The 18,094-nt window shown below is 37.3% G+C and overlaps 2 protein-coding genes across 2 annotated transcripts in view; both read right to left on the reverse strand.

Annotated features, from left to right (window-relative positions):
- Positions 1 to 12,719, reverse strand: part of wdr11 (WD repeat domain 11) — a 101,309-nt gene extending 88,590 nt beyond the window's left edge. Inside the window, exons 1-3 of the mRNA XM_082154597.1 lie at positions 12,521 to 12,719; positions 8,151 to 8,262; positions 1,776 to 1,929 (exon numbers count right to left, since the gene is read on the reverse strand). Coding sequence (XP_082010723.1) covers positions 1,776 to 1,929; positions 8,151 to 8,262; positions 12,521 to 12,618 — 364 coding nt within the window. The 5' untranslated portion in view covers positions 12,619 to 12,719. The remainder of the gene's footprint in view (positions 1 to 1,775; positions 1,930 to 8,150; positions 8,263 to 12,520) is intronic.
- Positions 1 to 18,094, reverse strand: part of LOC309487074 (exportin-5-like) — a 449,972-nt gene that overhangs the window by 166,430 nt on the left and 265,448 nt on the right. The window lies entirely within an intron of this gene.

The following is an 18,094-nucleotide window of genomic DNA, read 5'->3' on the forward strand; positions in this document are numbered from 1 at the left end:
CATTCATTTGTTTTCTGGAAGTTTCAGAGATTTATTGGAGTGAATCTCACAAAGCTTTTTAAGGGCATTTCAGGGTAAATTTTTTTTTTCTTTTTTTTTTGAAAAAAGAAAGAAAGAAACACTCAATTACGCTCGAAAATAAAGCTTTCTTACAACTTCCACCAACAGACAAAACTGGTACTAATTCTCATCACGGTAATGCAAAAAAAAAATGTACTCTTTACTGTATTGAAAAATGTATATTAGAAAAACTATATATACATCATTTTAACTGTTATGTATTTACACATTAAGGTAGTTTTTGCTGCACCACCTTTAACATATTACTTGTAAATGTAAAAATATAATTGTATTAGAGTAATTTTTGATGTAATGCAGTAGATAGTTACTGTATTACAGTTATGAGCATTTCATGAAAATCACAACGAGAATGTAAATCATCATGACTATTAAATATAAAATTCATTATGGTAATAAGAATTTGTGTTGAACGTACTTAATTCTTAATTAATTGCAATAATGTCACAAAGCAAAACATCTAAATGGATGGTAATAAGAATCGGAACAAGTATGTCAATAAATAAAGGAAATAGTGAAAAGTAAGTGTTTCCCAAAAAAAGCTGTCTTGTGTGTGTAGCAACTTTCTTCCACCAGATTCATAACTGCTGTGTATAGTTAACAAGATGCATATATATATTTGATAGATACATTTATTTAAAAATCCATTGATCATTCATGATATAAATTCACTACTTTTGACTGGAAGTCTATATAAATATCAACCAATCAAAAAAAAATCATACATAATATGATTAATATACACTATATGGACAAAAAGTATTGGGAAACCTGACCATTACACCAACAGGGACTTTAATGACAATGATAGCATTCTAAATAAATAGACATTAATATTAAAGATGGAACTTCATGCTCTTCATTGATCATTGACTTCATTCTGATATCCAATTTTATCTAACAAAGAGCTTTTGGGAGAGCTTTTCACAAGGTTTTGAAATGTTTATCCAGTAGAGCACCAAACTTCACAGTTGGCCCAATGCAGTCAGTCAGGTGTTCCTGGCATCCACCAATCCCAGACTCGCACATTAGATCGCCAAACAGAGAAGCATCACTCCACAGAACACGTTTCCACTGCTCCAGACTCCAGTAGCAGCTTGCTTTACACCACTCCATCAGACAGTTGGTATTGTACTTGGTCATGGAAACCCACTCCATGAAGCTCCCGCCGCACAGTTTTTCTGCTGATATTAATGCCAGATGAAGTTTGAAACTCTTCATCTTTGGAATCAGCAGAGCATTGGCCACTTTTACACACCTTAGCACCCGGTGACTCCGCTATGTGGCTTTACATGGTCCTCTGCTTCGTGGCTGAGCTGCTGCTGTTCCTAAACACTTGCACTTTCCAATAATACCACTTACAGATGATCGTGGAATATCTAGCAGGGATGAAATTTCACAAACGGACTTATTGCAAAGGTGGCATCCTATCACAGTATCACACTTTGAATTCACTGAGCTCTTCAGAACAACCCTTTTTTTTTTTTATACAGACTGCATGGCTATAGGTGCTCGATTTTAGACACAGTGGCATTGAATTAAACACCTGAAATCAATAATTAAGAGGTGTGTCCCAATACTTGTGTCCATATAGTGTATATTAAATATTTAATATCTCATCTGTTTTTCCCCATTCTTTGGTTAACCAGCACAGAGATGGTTTATTTTAAGATGAGCTTGGTAAAAATAGCTCTTACCCTGAATAGGTTTGGTGTGTTCCTGGATCTCACAGTGTGCCATTCCACTCACCACATCCCACACAATGATCTTCCCTGCCGCATCCGCAGATGCCAGGCGCAGAGAGTAGGGTGAGCTGAGACTGTGGTGGTAGTTTTCTCTGGACCATTTTACCTAACGCAGTAAAAACAGGACAAAACTAAGTTTTTCCACTTGTACATTCTGGTTGCATACATGTTGCTAAGCATTTGGTCCAGTCAAAAGAGCCTAAAGCCACCTTTCTACTATCTCCAACAAGCGACAGACCAGAAGTCATTCAGTTTCAATGTAGAGTAGTATGCATGGATGTAGAGGTACATGAATTGAGAAATTAGGAAATGCCGGACAGTCTGGTTGAAGAGCGACCAGACCCTGAGAGGACAAAGCACCTCTCTGGAAATTAACATTTAAACTCACCATTTGTGAGGCAAAGTCTCACCTCAGAACACATCTCTCCCCCTCTTCCCCACTCCCCCTCTCTCATGCTGAGACCACATGTAAATCACCCAAAAATCCATATGGGTTAATGTTAACAATTATCATCCAGTTTTATACATGTTTGGTATCATTTGAAATGTCTCAGTGCGACTGGTACAAATGTCTCATTTCCAAATAAGTAAAACAAAACGTAATAAGGTTTTTAAGAGTTTAGGGATAACTGACACATAAAGGAAGGTTGTCTCTAGACAAATGGTCTCCTACCCCCCCAAAAGGTGTAATTTCTGAATGCAAATTTCCATTGTTAAAAGATGTTTCCAAGTGAAAGAGGTCCTGACTATATAATGAAATGCAGAAGGGGATTCGGGGCTTTTCTGTACCTCAGATTAGCCCGTGAGGCTGAGAGTGAGACCTTGCATTTCTTAATGTTGGGTTTGCATCTCTTCTCTTTATTCCAGAGCATTTGATGTTTTGTATCGATTATCTTTGAATTGATTATGAAATTGGCATGATACATTTACCTGACATAATAAATTGTTGATTATTCTAACCGACTTTGACATTATTTTCATTAAAATTTGTTAAAAAGAATAGTCAAACATTCGCTCACATTTAATGATGCACATATATCATTAAAACCTTTTCATTTATGGAGTCAGATGGAATAACGAGAGAATACATATTCAAATGTATTGCATTTAATCAAAAAATACTTTGCCTCGAGAAAAGGACAGTAACACATAAAGACCTTCTGCGCTGGTCGGATGCCGGTTTTGGGCCGATCGAGCGCAAGCTTACACTAGTAACAGCTATCATGGTACATTTTGACTAACTTGTAGAATTTCTAAAGATCTGTTAAGGGAATAGATTTTCCGCTACGCCCATAGACTTATGTTACAGATGTGTCATGTTGTAGCTATTGTTTCTAAATATGTAGGTGCCTGGCAGCTATTTTTCATAACAAATGCTAGTTTCTAGCCTTTACAGCCTGCAAGCCAAACAGTGGATGGACTCCAGTGACTTCCACTGGAATTTGTTTTCCCATACTATGGAAGTCAGTGGGACCCATCAACTATTTGGTTATCAATATTCTTCAAAATATCTTCTTTTGTGTTCAGCAGAAAATAGAAATTCATACCAGTTTGGAACACCTTGAGGGTGAGTAAATCATGAGAATATATTCATTTTGGGGTGAACTAACCCTTTAATGTTAACCAAACAACAAAATACAGAGAAAATCACTCACTGCTCTTGACTGAATAACTTTTGTAACTTTAATTAAGGATTTATGTATTTCCAATTTATACAGTGAAGACTATGCAGTGTTATTTTACATTTGATTTATTACATTTCTGAAAATAAAGCTGAAAATTACTGTCAGACCTACTTGAAAAACCTACCTAATAAAGCACTGTTTATTTCATTTGTATCATTGCGCTATTGCATGTAATTGAATTATTTGTTGTTATTTTATTTTTGACTATTTACTTGTCATTAATAATGTTTTAAATGTATATTGGTTATATTAGTTATATTAGTTATTTACTAATTACAATAGTTTTAGCTGTGGTATCGAAGTTGGACTAGATAATTGAGTATTTTCACTGGTATCTAAAATGTTGGTGTCATTACTGCCTGTTTTTGCCTAAAACGTTTCATTGCCGGTAATTTTCTTAAATCACCAGCCATCGGCAGGTGTAGCAAAAAGTTAGGTTTAGGCCCTGTATACACTTATTTAATTCAATCACACTATAGCACTATGCTATATTATGATTTTTAAATGGTTTAAATGTATCGTGCAGCCTTAAAAAAAAAGTTTAATAATGTGGTTCATGGATTCTCATCCTTAATGCGGCACTTCCGGTATTTTGCAATTTAGTTTTTTTTTTTTAAATCAAGTACTTGAATTTAATCACGAGGAATTATGACTAGGGGTGGTGGCGCAATGGATAAGACACATGCCTTTGGCGTGAGAGACCCGGGTTCGAATCCACTGTGAGACACCAATGTGTCCCTGAGCAAGACACTTAACCCCTAGTTGCTCCAGAGGCGTGCGACCTCTGACATATATAGCAATTGTAAGTCGCTTTGTATAAAAGCGTCAGCTAAATGAATAAATGTAAATGTAAATGTAAACACGACAATGAAATCCCTAGGGACTGGATGAACAACCAATAAAACACAAGTGCTAAAGACCAATACATCAGAGTAAATGTAGTACATCAATGTTGCCTCACATATTAAATATTATGCTTTTTATATTATTATTAATATTATATTATTACGCTCTATCCACCTTATTTGTATTGCCAGAGTGGGCACAGACATTTGTAACTTGAATGTCATTTCCAATTATTTTTAGCTTTACAAAACGGCTCGATATTGCAAACTGTTATTTCTTATATTATCTTAATGTATTGTAGCAATCATAAACACACAGATTTGTAGCACAAATACTTTTACCGTTTACTGCACATCTAGATATTTCCCTAAAGCGCCTAATGAATCAGAAGTTTCACATTGCAAAATAAAGTGGATAGGCCTGCATTTTGGCAGCTATGGTGGTGGTCACATGGTATAAACTATGAAAGCACACAGCGGGGATGGAAAACAAAGTCAGAGAGCAGGGCTTCCTACTGCTGGCAAATGCAGGCTTCTTTGAAGGCTATAACTCATGAGTCAAGCAGCCTGCAGTCACACAGACCAGCTCACATAAACTACAGCCTCTCAGTCAGCACTGCAACACAACACTGAGTAAAGATACCACCCTCTGTGGTCTGCAGTGACCACAGTTACTTCAGGATGTGCAATACTGATAACAACCAAATGATGATCAAGCCATGTTTAATTCTGTTTATGATGAATTATGACTACATTCAATGAATGCTTTTTTGCACAATCGAGTTGGCTGTGCCATGCAATCCCGAAATCCAGTTCTCTTTCAAGACATATTGCACTTGAATCAAAAACACACACAATTATGTCAAAATGGCCATCGTGTGGAGTATTCAGGAAAACACACTTATGTCTTGAAAGTCGCCATGAAACAGAGGTTGCAATTTCCTTTTCTTCCTTATTGTGACTGTTTCTATCCCTATATATCCGAGTGAAATGGCTTCTCAAGCAAGAAAAAATGTAGGGCGGGAAATTATTTTGGATGGTTGTGGTTTGCTATTGGTGGATCTCATGTGAGTGACAGGTTGAGTGAGAGTGACCAGCGAAGAGAATAGTTGCTGAAGTTATTTTGATTCAAAATGACGAGTTGCGTGAATTTAAAAAATAATGATGTGCACGGATAAATCATTTATAATAAATACTGCAATATTCTACCCTGGTAATCCAGAGTTCTCGCGAGAGCACAAGTTGAATTTGCTCAGCGAGTTACTCTGGTGTCGAGTAATGATGCTCATTAAATATGCCCCTCGATCTGAGCTGCACCAATCACATCGGGTTATCTGTTATAGGCGGGCCAGAGGCGAGATGACGACAGCGCTGTGACGTCGAAGTCATTAGTAAACATTGCAAGATGGCTATGGATGAAAAGCAGTTGATTGAAACGGCTTTGGCCGCTACAATGAACGAGTTAGACTTGGCTTTTTATCTAAAACAGGAACAGGAGACGGCGCTCGAATCGTTCCTTTGCAAGAAGGACGTTTTAGCTGTTTTGCCGACTGGATACGGTAAGAGTATAATCTACCAGTTAGCTCTGCTGGTAGCTAAGTGATAACTTGTTGTGATTGGTCATAGTGTTATCCAATTGCGTGCAGTGAGATTTTCAAATGCATGCTTGGTGCCGCCCCCCGAGCTGGCCGATTTTCACTAGTCGATGCCAGACCATTAATCTTTTAGATTTAGGTCTGGATTTCCAGGCTAGCAATATTCCACAATAATAAGTCAGTTTTGACATGAGGCTATAAGAGGCTCCGCCTTCTTTGTCGTGGAAATCTCCGGCTCATTTCTTCTGTTCAGACCGCCGAGGTCAGACGCGAGTAAACACATGAACACACTGGAGAGCTGCTTTATAGCAGAAATTTAAGTGTTTAATGTTTCGTGTTTAATACAGTGAAGCTGCTTGCTTTCATGAAATCTATTTTTATAAATGTAATGTGACTGGAGTGCTGAATTGCAGAGCTTGTGCAAACATACCCACACATTGCTATGATCAGATGCTTTATGGCAGGGCAGATTCATTTTTTTCCCAGGTTCATTTTTTGGTCAATTGCTGGGTGGCAAATATTAGCAAAATTCACAGTTGTATAATTATCCTCTTATTGATCGGTGAAGGGTAGAAGCACAATCCTATCTAGTCGTCCCTCAATTTACTCTTCAAATTTAGTTGACTGCTCTTCTCTTAGGATTTGGAGGCAATTTAAATACCATTTTATACTCGCTGCTGCTTCTCTCTATGGTCTTGTTTGCAATAGCAATCTGTTTGTGCACTCACAGCTTTTGTTTTATGGGAAAAGGACTTTCATGATTTTCTGATTTATTGATTGGTGGAGTTTTTGCATCTTTTTCTGACCTTGAAATTATTTTATTTTTTTATATATATATATATATACCAAGGTCTAATTTACCAAGTGCATAATTTAGTTCATTCTCCATGTCCTTCCTTTCCAGATTTGTCTGAATCTTCTCTATATGAGAACTGCCTAACACATAAACATGGCTCTGTGTTTTATAGATCTTAATTCTTCCTTCTGTTTTGCTCTCCACCTCTCAGTTTAAAGATTGATGGGAGACAGGACTTGGACGTCGCTTTGAATGGTGGTGTCAGGGTTAATTCTTCGTCATCCCGTGCCAGAATAAGTCAGAATCAATTTAAGGTTTTCCATGCAACTTATTTCACAAATGTCAAACTAAGAAAGTTATTTCCGGGTACGGATGTCACTTGCAATATGGGTTCTCTGGCTCCTGTCAATCACACTCACAAGTCTGTTTTTTTTCTTGTCAAAGAGACTGAGAATTTTTGGTCTTCTTTTTTTGATACCTTTTCTAACAACAGAACAGACGTTTAGATGAAGGTTTGAGTGATTTATAATCAGTATCTAATTTGACAACAACAACAAAATTATTCAATGTCATCCACATTGTTTTTCATCAGCAACAGCATTGTGAACTTTTATAAAGATGCCTTTGGTCATTAACTTTCACATGCATCATTGTGCAAACACAAACACACTCATGCTACTACATTTCTCTCCGATACTGTAGGAAATTAAATTAAATCAAACTGAATGTGGAGGATTTTAACTGTGACAAGATGATTGACAAGTGACAGGATGCATCAACTCTTGACTGAACAATTTTGTATCTTTAATAAGAATCAAATGATACATACAGTAATGACTATGCAGTGTTTTATTTTTAAATTTGATTGTTCAATTTCTGTAGTGTTTCTTACTACATGACGTGTTAAATAAACATACAGAACTTGAAAAACTTAGTTTCATTAATTTCTATCTTTGTTCTATTGTATTTGTCCTGTTGTTTGTAATTTGCTTATTTGTAATAACAAAAATATAATAAAATAACAAAAATGACTCTATGGTGATATATATCGTTATAGTGAAATATAATTTCTCATAACGTGACATAAGATTTTGGTCATTACACCCACACCTAATTCCCTGCTATTCCCCGTTCTGTAACCATGGGAACCCCGTTTCTTTGAGAGAATAGGGAAACCAACTTGATTACGTCACTTGCAAAGCTTTAGACAGTCAAAGGTGTAGACAGCCTTTTGCAGTGATTCTTGTTACCATGGTTAACAACTTCTCTGATGGTGAATATTTTGTCAGAGTTTCAACAAATTAACCAAGAAAAGCAGCACACATCTGCTATTCAGCGTTTATATTGGGTCAAGTGAACAATGTGTGACTGTGTGACAAACGGAAGAACACATATTTAAAACCCACCTTGACCACATTGGCTTTGTGTCTCTCCAGGACCTGAATGGTCTGAGCTGTATTTGGGTCAATGATGAGGATACTGGAGTGACAGCCTTGAGCGATCAGACCCTGCCATCCCCTGAGCAAAGAGAGAAGGAAGAAGAAAACAGTACCAGGGTGAATCTAACAATGTGGACAGTTAATGCACAAATACATTTACAAAACAACTGATATAATAAAAGCCTATTTCATGCTTTTTTTCACATTACAGATATGAATAGGAAATTAAAATCACTTACTATACAAAAAATGTAATGGTCCTATAAATCCTTATTTTCTTTAAACAAAATTTCCTACAATAGGTTGAAATATGACCCAGACACGTTATAGGAATGTTCAACCAATTTAAGATTATTTTAAGGTTACATAATAAAACAGTTTATGATCAGATGGCAATTAAACTGTTGATCTAAACAAGCCATCAACAAATATATATATATATATTTTTAAAGCATGAATCAATGACAAGGCTGCACGATATATCGGTTTAACATCGATATTGCGATGTGCGCAATGTCAAGAATAGTGATCGTAATTGATCCGTTCGGACCAGGCACCACGGTTCGAAACGCACGCGATTCACAGATTAATTGCGAAGTTTAACCATCATAGAGTGAAAGTTTATCATTTACACATGTTTTAGGTCCTGTCAGTTTAAACAGTTTTAGCCGCGCAGAAAGCACATGAACACCTAATTCTGTTCTCTTCCGTGTGTGTGTGTGTGTGTGTGTGTGTGTGTGTGTGTGTGTGTGTGTGTGTGTGTGTGTGTGTGTGTGTGTGTGTGTGTGTGTGTGTGTGTGTGTGTGTGTGTATTTTAATGGACACACATACAAGCAAAATTGTGTCAAAGTGCCCGTCTCGGCGAGTATCCTCGTAAACATAGTCGCATATGGCTTACGTGAACATAAACAATTGAGAAACAAAATGAATGAGTATTATTATCTTGGATCTGTGCATTAGCTCTTAAAGTAACAGTAGCCTAAAATTTGTTTAATAAAAAAAAATACAAAGAGAAAATCACTTTCATAGCTGAAATATATTCAGTTCATACAGTGAAGACTATGCCGTGTTATTTTACTGTTCATTTCGTTTGTATTTTTTTTCTATTGTATTTATCTATGCTTTTATTTTGTTTATTATTTGCAATGCACTCCTCTACAAAATCCCCCCAATAATCCTAGAATGATTAATTAAAACTATTCAAGTCATCTAGTGAAACAGTTTTTTTATATTGCAATATACAGTATATCGCAGTAAAACAGAATATCGCAATGTCCGTTGTTTCCAATATTGTGTGGTCCTTATCAACAATATTCAATAAGTCAGACTGTCAAATTCCCCTAGTCTATCCCCGCAGCACAGACATCATAAAGGAAAGTATATCTTTGCCAGAACTCAAAGCCTTGTTGAAGTACACAAGACAAACAAAATAATAACCTAAAGCCAGATCTGATGAAGTAAGGTGTTCAAGGTTTCAGAGCAATGTCTCCCAGTCACACTGACCTAAGCTGACAGGACATCCAGCACACCATTCATAAAGACAAAATAATGGACAATGAAAGACACAGTATTGTAGGATACCGTTAATAATGTTCTAAATATGAAGTTATGTTTCTTACTCATAATTTGCATTATGATTGACAATAGTGGCCAGTAAATTTAGGAACTGAGACAATGGGGAACAAACATTTATAACAGGAACTTCCCCGCTGTAGTAACCGGAGGCTGAAATACTGGTGACAACTCAAACCTTATCAGCAATGCCGAACAAACTCAGAAAACATGTTTATATGTGTGTGTGTATCATCCCATCAGAACCACACAAGCATATTTAGTCTAAACTGAAGCACTGCAAACAATAAATAAGAGATGTGTGTGTGTGCTGCTGCAATCTACACTGAGTTCCCTATAACAACATTCTACTTTATCACAACTTTACATAGTGTTCTAAATATTAGAATACAAATTTAAAGGGATACTTCACCTCTGGGAAGATGAATGTGTATTTAAAATAGGTCATTTATGTAGAAGAAATGTGAAGAAATTTTTGAATTTGGAGATTTCTAGACTGAGAAAAGCCAGAAAATGTATTTTTGGCTCATGTGGATGAAAGACAACAACTCCCAGAATGCACTTGCTTCGCTGCCTTAGGAGGCCACGCCTACCGGTAAGGGAGCGCACTCAGCGCAGTTGAAAACAAACAACAAGGCTAGCCTACGTGATGAGTTTGCCAGGGATTTAGAGATCGCCCAAAATGTCCGGGATTCGGCTTTTGCGTTCTACAGTCGCCATTCATTATGTTTACTGTGGCGAGCAGGACGAGGCTGACGGCCGCGGGAGAACGATGCGAGCAGGACGAGGCTGAGGGGCGCGGGAGAACGATGCGAGCAGGACGAGGCTGAGGGGCGCGGGAGAACGGCGCGAGGCCGGTGGCGTGATTACTGAGACGCACAGGTCTCGTATCTCTCACGGAGGAGCGGGATTTTTCTTAGCAATGGTAAAACGCACATCAACCGATCACTTGTTTAGCGTTCATGTAAACACTACATTCAGATTCACCAATCGGAATGAATTCAGTTAGACTGAAACAAAAGGTGTGCATGTAAACAATGAATGGCGACCGCAGAACGCAAAAGCTGAATCCCGGACATTTTGAACGATCTCGCCCGCCGGACAAGTCCGGGAAAAGGAGGATGGTAACCCCTACTTACTCAGCTTTCTCCTACTATTCAGCTTTCTCCACAAGAGCCTGCTAGCTTAGCTTCCAAAGAAAGATGGCTGACACTGTGTACATTCTGTGAGTGAGATCCCACCTCCTATGGGCGGGCTGAAAACATGCGGAACAACGCCTTCTACTGGCTGTAGTCTTTAGCCTCTGGCCAGAAAATCCTCCGATGACGCAAAATGACGATTTTTGCGTCATCGGAGGATTTTTTCCAGACAAAAAATACATAAATCTCTTGTCTCAAGGGGATATGAGGGGGGAAAGCAGGGTAATTCGAAAATACTACAGGTTTTCTACTAATACAAAGCTTAATGCTAAATCCTGAAGTATCCCTTTAATGCAAAGATCTGGAGCTATCAGTTAAAAAAACTCAAACGGGACAATTGGGAAAGCAGCAAATCTCTGTCCATTTTTTCATCATTTAGCAACAATGCGTATGGATTTTTATGACAACCAGACACGAGTGTTATGTGTAATGCGTGTAATCTTGTAATATTAACTACACTGTTTTTTGGCACTGACTTATGATGAATGTAAAGACAATAAATAGGCTCTCTCTCTCTCTCTCTTATTTATATATATATATATATATATATATATAGATATATATATATATATAGATATACTGTATACAGTAGGCCTATGTTCAGTATAAATATATACAGTACCGGTCAAATGTTTGGACACATTAAGGTTTTTAATGTTTATGAAAGTAGTTTCTTAATCTCACTAAGGCTGCATTCATTTGATCAAAAATACAGTAAAAACAGTAATACTGTGAAATATTGTTACAATTCAAATGAACTGGTTTCTGTAATATATTTTAAAGTGCAATTTATTCCTGTGATCAAAGCTGAATTTTCAGCATCATTACTCCAGTCTTCAGTGTCACATGATCATTCAGAAATCATATTATTATCAATGGTGAAAACTGTTTTAGCTGTTCAATTCTTTATTTTATTTTTTAAGTTTGGGGTAAGATGTAAAAAACAATATATATATATATATATATATAACTTTTATTTAGCAAAGGCACATTAATTGTTTAAAAAAGACAGTAAAGACATTTATGAAATAAATAAATATTACAAAAAAGTTCCATTTATAATAAATGCTGTTCTTTTGAACTTTCTATTTATCAAACAATCCTAAAAAGCATTCACAGGGAAAAAAAAGTTTCCCAAAAATATAAGGAAGCACAACTGTGTTTAACTGATAATAATAAGAAATGTTTCTTTAGAACCCAATCGTCATATTATACTGATTTCTGAAGGATCACGTGACACTGAAGACTGGAGTAATGATGCTGAACATTCAGCTTTGACCACAGGAATACATTGTAAAATACCTATATTACAACAGAAACCAGTTCATTTAATTTGTAATAGGCTAATATGTCACAACATTACTGTTTATTTTTGTATTAAGTAAATGCAGCCTTGGTATATATATATATATATATATCCTACGAAACACATGTCTACAAAAGCAATGTGTTGTTGTTGTTGATGATGATGATGATGATGATGATGATGGTAATTTTGAAAACGTCAAACTGGTTAGATCATATGATTGTAAGTGTTGACAGTCTGCAGAAGCTAAAGCTACTCACCAGTCCACTGCTGTCTTGTTCTGTAAATTAACGGTTCCGGTCAGTGTTCTTGCGGCCAGTTTAATATTGACCGTGTACGGAATCATGGTTGAAGCCATATGTCAAAACTACATGAAAAAGTGGAATGTTTTGGTTCGTTTTAAATGTAATGAATGATCGAGCTGTGTTATTAGGAAGTGTTTGCGGTGCGTCTCATTACTGTTCCGTTCAGAAAACATTCCGTCAAATCTGTAGTTCCGACCTGATAGTGTCTTAAGATATTAGTTAAAAAAAACACTCATTTTTTTTGTTATCATACTAGTAGCACAACTGAATATATTTGGCCATTTTGTGTAATGCCACTTTAACTAACCAGATCCAGTACCCTAATAATAAATTCAGCATCATGAATCGTTAACCATATAGCGTATTTGTCTTCCTTTCTATTCACTTGACTTGAGTTATTTACTTCCTTATTTAACTCGTTTTTTTTTTATTTTATTTTTTTTATCATCAGTCATTGTGGCATTTTCTTATCAGCTAGCAGGCCTATATTTTTTTTATTTAATTGGCATTGAATGTGTGATTGATACAACGTCAAGTTCCCTTTATTGCTCGCTTTATATACATATTGTTTCAAAGCAGCTTCACCGTAATGAACAGGAAAATAGAGTCAATGATGCAAGCTTCACCAAATACAATGTGATACACCAAATACGAGACAAATTCTGTTGTAAAGAAGCGCTAGAGAATACAATAGTGTTGTTATCAGCTCAAGTCAGTTCAATGTTGATTCAATTCCTTTAAAATTACCATTTCAATGCAGCAAAATGCATCAATTAGATTCAGAGCTCTATAAAGCTACAGAAGACAATAGTGTCAATATCCAGCTCAATTGAGTTCAAATTTTGTTCTCATCTGATTGTGCCAGTGCAGTCAAATTGATAATATTAAGAACATTTTTGACTAAGCAAGCCAAATGCGACAGTGGCAAGGAACCCAAACTCCATCAGGTGACAGAAACGGAGAAAAAACATTGTGAGAAACCAGACTCAGTCGTGCTCCTCTTACCAAATGAATGAACACAGTAAGTGATTTATGATCCCAGGCTGCATGTCAGATTTGTGGACTGATATTATTCAATAACAGTAATTATCCAAATGATAATAGATGCTCTCACTGCGCTTCATAAAAAAAATTAGTTACTGTTAAGTCACAAGCAGATCATTAACTATATTGATGCTTCAGTTATCGTTTAATTTAATTAGTATTATCAAAAATTTCATACCTTACAACTTTCTCTTAATACACACTAACAAGAAAGTATCTAAAAGTTTCTTTTACATAATTTTTTTTCCAATACTTTGGAATACCATGTTAATTTGCATTTGGTTGATTTATAGTCATCTCTAGAGATTTATAGAAAGTTGACTTATAGTCATCTCTAGAGAGAAGTAGCAATATACAGTACAGGCCAAAAGTTTGGACACATTACTATTTTTAATGTTTTTGAAAGAAGTTTCTTCTGCTCATCAAGCCTGCATTTATTTGATCAAAAATACAGAAAAAAAATGTAATATTGTGATATATTATTACAATTTTAAATAATTGGTTTTCAATTTATTATACTTTAAATGACCATTTCTGTGATGCAAAGCTGAATTTTCAGGATCATTATTCCAGTCTATCACATGATCCTTTAGAAATCATTCTAATATTCTGATTTATTATGAGTGTTGGACACAGTTCTGCTGCCTAATATATTTGATGAATAAAAGGTTAAAAAGAACTGAATTTATAAAAAAAAAAAAAAAAAATTCTAATAATATAAATCTTCTTTACTATCACTTTTTATCAATTTAACACATCCTTGCTGAATAAAAGTATTGATTTATTTCAAAAAAAGAAAGAAAAAAATGACTGACCCCAAATTACTGACCACTGACCAGTATTGTTGTTACAAAAGATTTCTATTTTTAAAACATTTGCTTCTTTTTTCTTTTCTTTTTAAATTTTTTTTATTAATCAAAGTATCCTAAAAAAGTATCGCAGGTTATGAAAAAATATTAAGCAGCAGAACTGTTTCCAACTTTGATTAAGAATCATCATATTAGAATGATTTCTAAAGGATCGTGTGATAGACTGGAGTAATGATCCTGAAAATTCAGCTTTGCATCACAGAAATAAATGATCATTTAAAGTATAATAAATTAAAAACCAATTATTTTAAACTGTAATAATATATCACAATATTAAAAAACATTCTGTATTTTTGATCAAATAAATGCAGGCTTGATGAGCAGAAGAAACTTCTTTCAAAAACATTAAAAATAGTAATGTGTCCAAACTTTTGGCCTGTACTGTATATATATATATATATATATATATATAAAGAACTTTACTTCACTAAATACAATGTTGTGAGACTGTGTATAAGGTAATCAGGACGATGGTGAGCGATTCAGATGAATGGGCTGATGTTCCAATCCCAATCCTTGGGCTGATACGTGAAAAATTTACTTAAAGGGTTAGTTCACCCGAAAATGAAAACTCAGTAATTACTCTCCCTCATGTTGTTCAACCCCGTAAGACTTTCGTTCTTCTTCGGAACACAAATTAAGATTTTTTTTATTAAATCTGAGAGCTGTCTCACTCCTCCTTAGGCTTCTATGTTATTGAAACTTGCCGGCCCAGAAAGTTAGTAAAGACAATGTTTAAAATAGTCCAAGTGACTACAGAGGCTCAACCTTAAGTTTATCAAGCGACGAGAATACTTTTTGTGTGCAAAACCCCCCCAAAAATAATGACTTTATTCAACTATTCATTTTCTTCTGTGTGGGCCTCTAAATTAATTCATGTAGTGTAACAGTGCAGCGCTACGTCAGAACGTAGGCTCACTAATTGGCCAGCATCACACACATGGCCAGCATCACACGCATCACACACATGACCAGCGTCGGCCAATAGTGAGCCTACGTTCTGATGAGACAGGGCGACATGATTGTCCAGGAGTTCGAGGTGGAGCTAGGGTGCCAGAGGACTGAGGTGGAGCCGGTGAGACTGAGGACCAAGGTGGAACTGGAGGGAAGGCGGAGCCCAACAGAACTGAAGGGGTGGAGGGACGAAGTGCAGCTGAAAAAATGGCCCGTAAGTCCAAGGTGGAGCCGGAGGGATGAGAAAGCTCAGCGGAGCCGTAAGGATGATGGTCCCATGTGGAGCCGAGAGAGGGAGGAGCCAAGGTGGAGTGACGGGATCGATGGCTGGATGTGGAGACAGGGGATCCTCTTGACTGGGCGGAGCTGGAGACCGGTAGACCTGAGGTAGATCCACACAACAGTGTGATGTCAGAGGAGGAGCTGAGGGGCTGAAGGGAACCAGCGGAGGCGGGGACAAGGAACTGGCTGATTTTGGAAGAGGAGGCGGGAGAGGAAAGCTGGGTGGGAACTCTGGAGATACAGGAGACTTAGGCTACGTTCAGACTGTCAGTCTGTCAGTCAAGAGCAGCATGGACAAACACATCAGACCTGAACAGTTATGATACGCAGTGTGGACATCAATAATTTTAGATCAGATTCCAATCAGATACACAACTAATCAGATTTGGACTGTACGTAGCCTTAGAGCTGGGGAAAGGTCCTCTTCCAAATCATAAAAATGTGCAGTTACCAAGGAACACTCAGGAGATTGTAGGAGAACAAACTCATACAACCATGTTAAACTAAGACGATACCAGAAAAGGGAACTAAAGAAACACAGGGCTTAAATACATGGAGAGTGTAATCAAACTGAACAGAAACAGGTGTGTGGAAACTAATTAACAATCATGGAAACTAACTTAGGCAGGCAAAACAGCAACAGAACACAGTGACACAAAACCAAAACTGAACATTCACGTTACAATTTTACAGTGTCATTGTTATACATTACATGTACTTACTACGGACAAATGTGTATAATTTTTTTAAATATGCAACTAACCTTAAACCAAACTTTAATTGATATTACTCAGTACTTAAACGTATTATTACACTGTAACTAAAGAGTAACCCAGGGGCCGGTTTCACAAAGATAGACTTTGACTATGGCTTTGATATAGTAGATAGTCAGACTTCAGATAGACATCTAAATCAGACTGTTGCACAAAACACTTAAGACTCTGACTATCTTAAGAAAGACTACACTGCAATGCATTCTGGGTAAAATAAGACACTTTTCAAAACAGAAAACATGGCGGATCGAGTAAGTGCATTCAACCCATAGACTGTAAAAAAAGATGGACGACGCCCCTTCGCTCTCTTCCATTTATGAGAACTGAAGCCGCCAGCGTCCCGATTTGGCGCTGACATATTGGAACTTGAGTCTGCGCAGTAGTGATCTCGGGACCAGACCTGCGCAGTAGTGAGCAGGACGTAAAGCCGCGAAATCAACGCTCCGCCCTCACTCTCGCAGAATGCACTCAGGGAGAGTGGATTCTGAACACTTTTTTAAAAATTGATTGCAGTACGACAAGAGGCTTGTTAAAGTCCAACTGAAATCAAAATGGACTGTATTTACTTTGTTAGCGCATATTACTAGTCTTGTGGTGAACAATTAATCCGTGCAAGTTAAAACACACAAAAAATTTTTTTGGCTTCGTAATCTTTAATCAAAATCTGAAAATGCCCCTCCCCTCTTGTAACGGTCACCAGCTGGAGTGCCCTTGAGAGCCACCAGAGGGCACTCCACATAAGACTATTATCACTCACAAACTACATTTCCCATAACTCACTGCTCGGACTCATCATCACTTATCACTGATCACATTCACCTGTACCTCATTCACTGATTGCATTCACCTGTGTCACATCATCCTGTTAGTCTCAGTCTATTTATACCATGTTTATTCAGTCACTCACCGCGAAGTCTTGTTAAGTGTTACACTGCATTTCTGAGCATTTCCCTGGTTTTCTTGTTTCTTGTTTCTTGTTTCTTGTTTCTTGTTTCTTGTTTCTTGTTTCTTGTTTCTTGTTTCTTGATATCTTGCCCTGTTCCCTGGATTACTCTCTTGCCTCTGGTCCCTGCCTGTTTGTTTGTTTTGTTTCTTTCTTTGTTTTGACTGCCTGCCTGTGTATGACCCTAGCCTGTACATTGGATTACGCCTCTGGATTTCCCCAGCCAATAAAGCTGCATTTGGATCTAACCTTTGTGTCTCAGAGCAGATCGTGACAGAAGACTTTGCCACACCCAGATCCAGCAGCTATGACCTCCAGAAATCCAGCAGTACGGATCTCGCCTGATCTTCCCAGCATGAGCCGGGAGTTCGCTGGACAGATCGCGGCCTTGGCCCTGGATAGCCTCGATCTGTTCCAGTACACCTGGGGGTTTGTTCCTCTCGCTACCTCTTGCTCTCTGGGTGACGAGGCTATTAAGTTGTGTTACCGGCTGGGGGCTAAGGAGGTCGACCCGAGGGAGCTCCCTGATCTCTCCGGTCTGGATTGGAGAGAGGCACTCTCCAGATGTCTGGAGAGCTTCCTTCCGTGGCACGCCATGTCACCGTCTGCACTTCACGCCAGTCCAGCCGAGCCCGCACTTCACGCCAGTCCAGCCGAGCCCGCA

The sequence above is a fragment of the Leuciscus leuciscus genome (assembly GCF_965113295.1).
Source record: "Leuciscus leuciscus genome assembly, chromosome: 22".
In the NCBI taxonomy this organism is placed as follows: domain Eukaryota; kingdom Metazoa; phylum Chordata; class Actinopteri; order Cypriniformes; family Leuciscidae; genus Leuciscus; species Leuciscus leuciscus.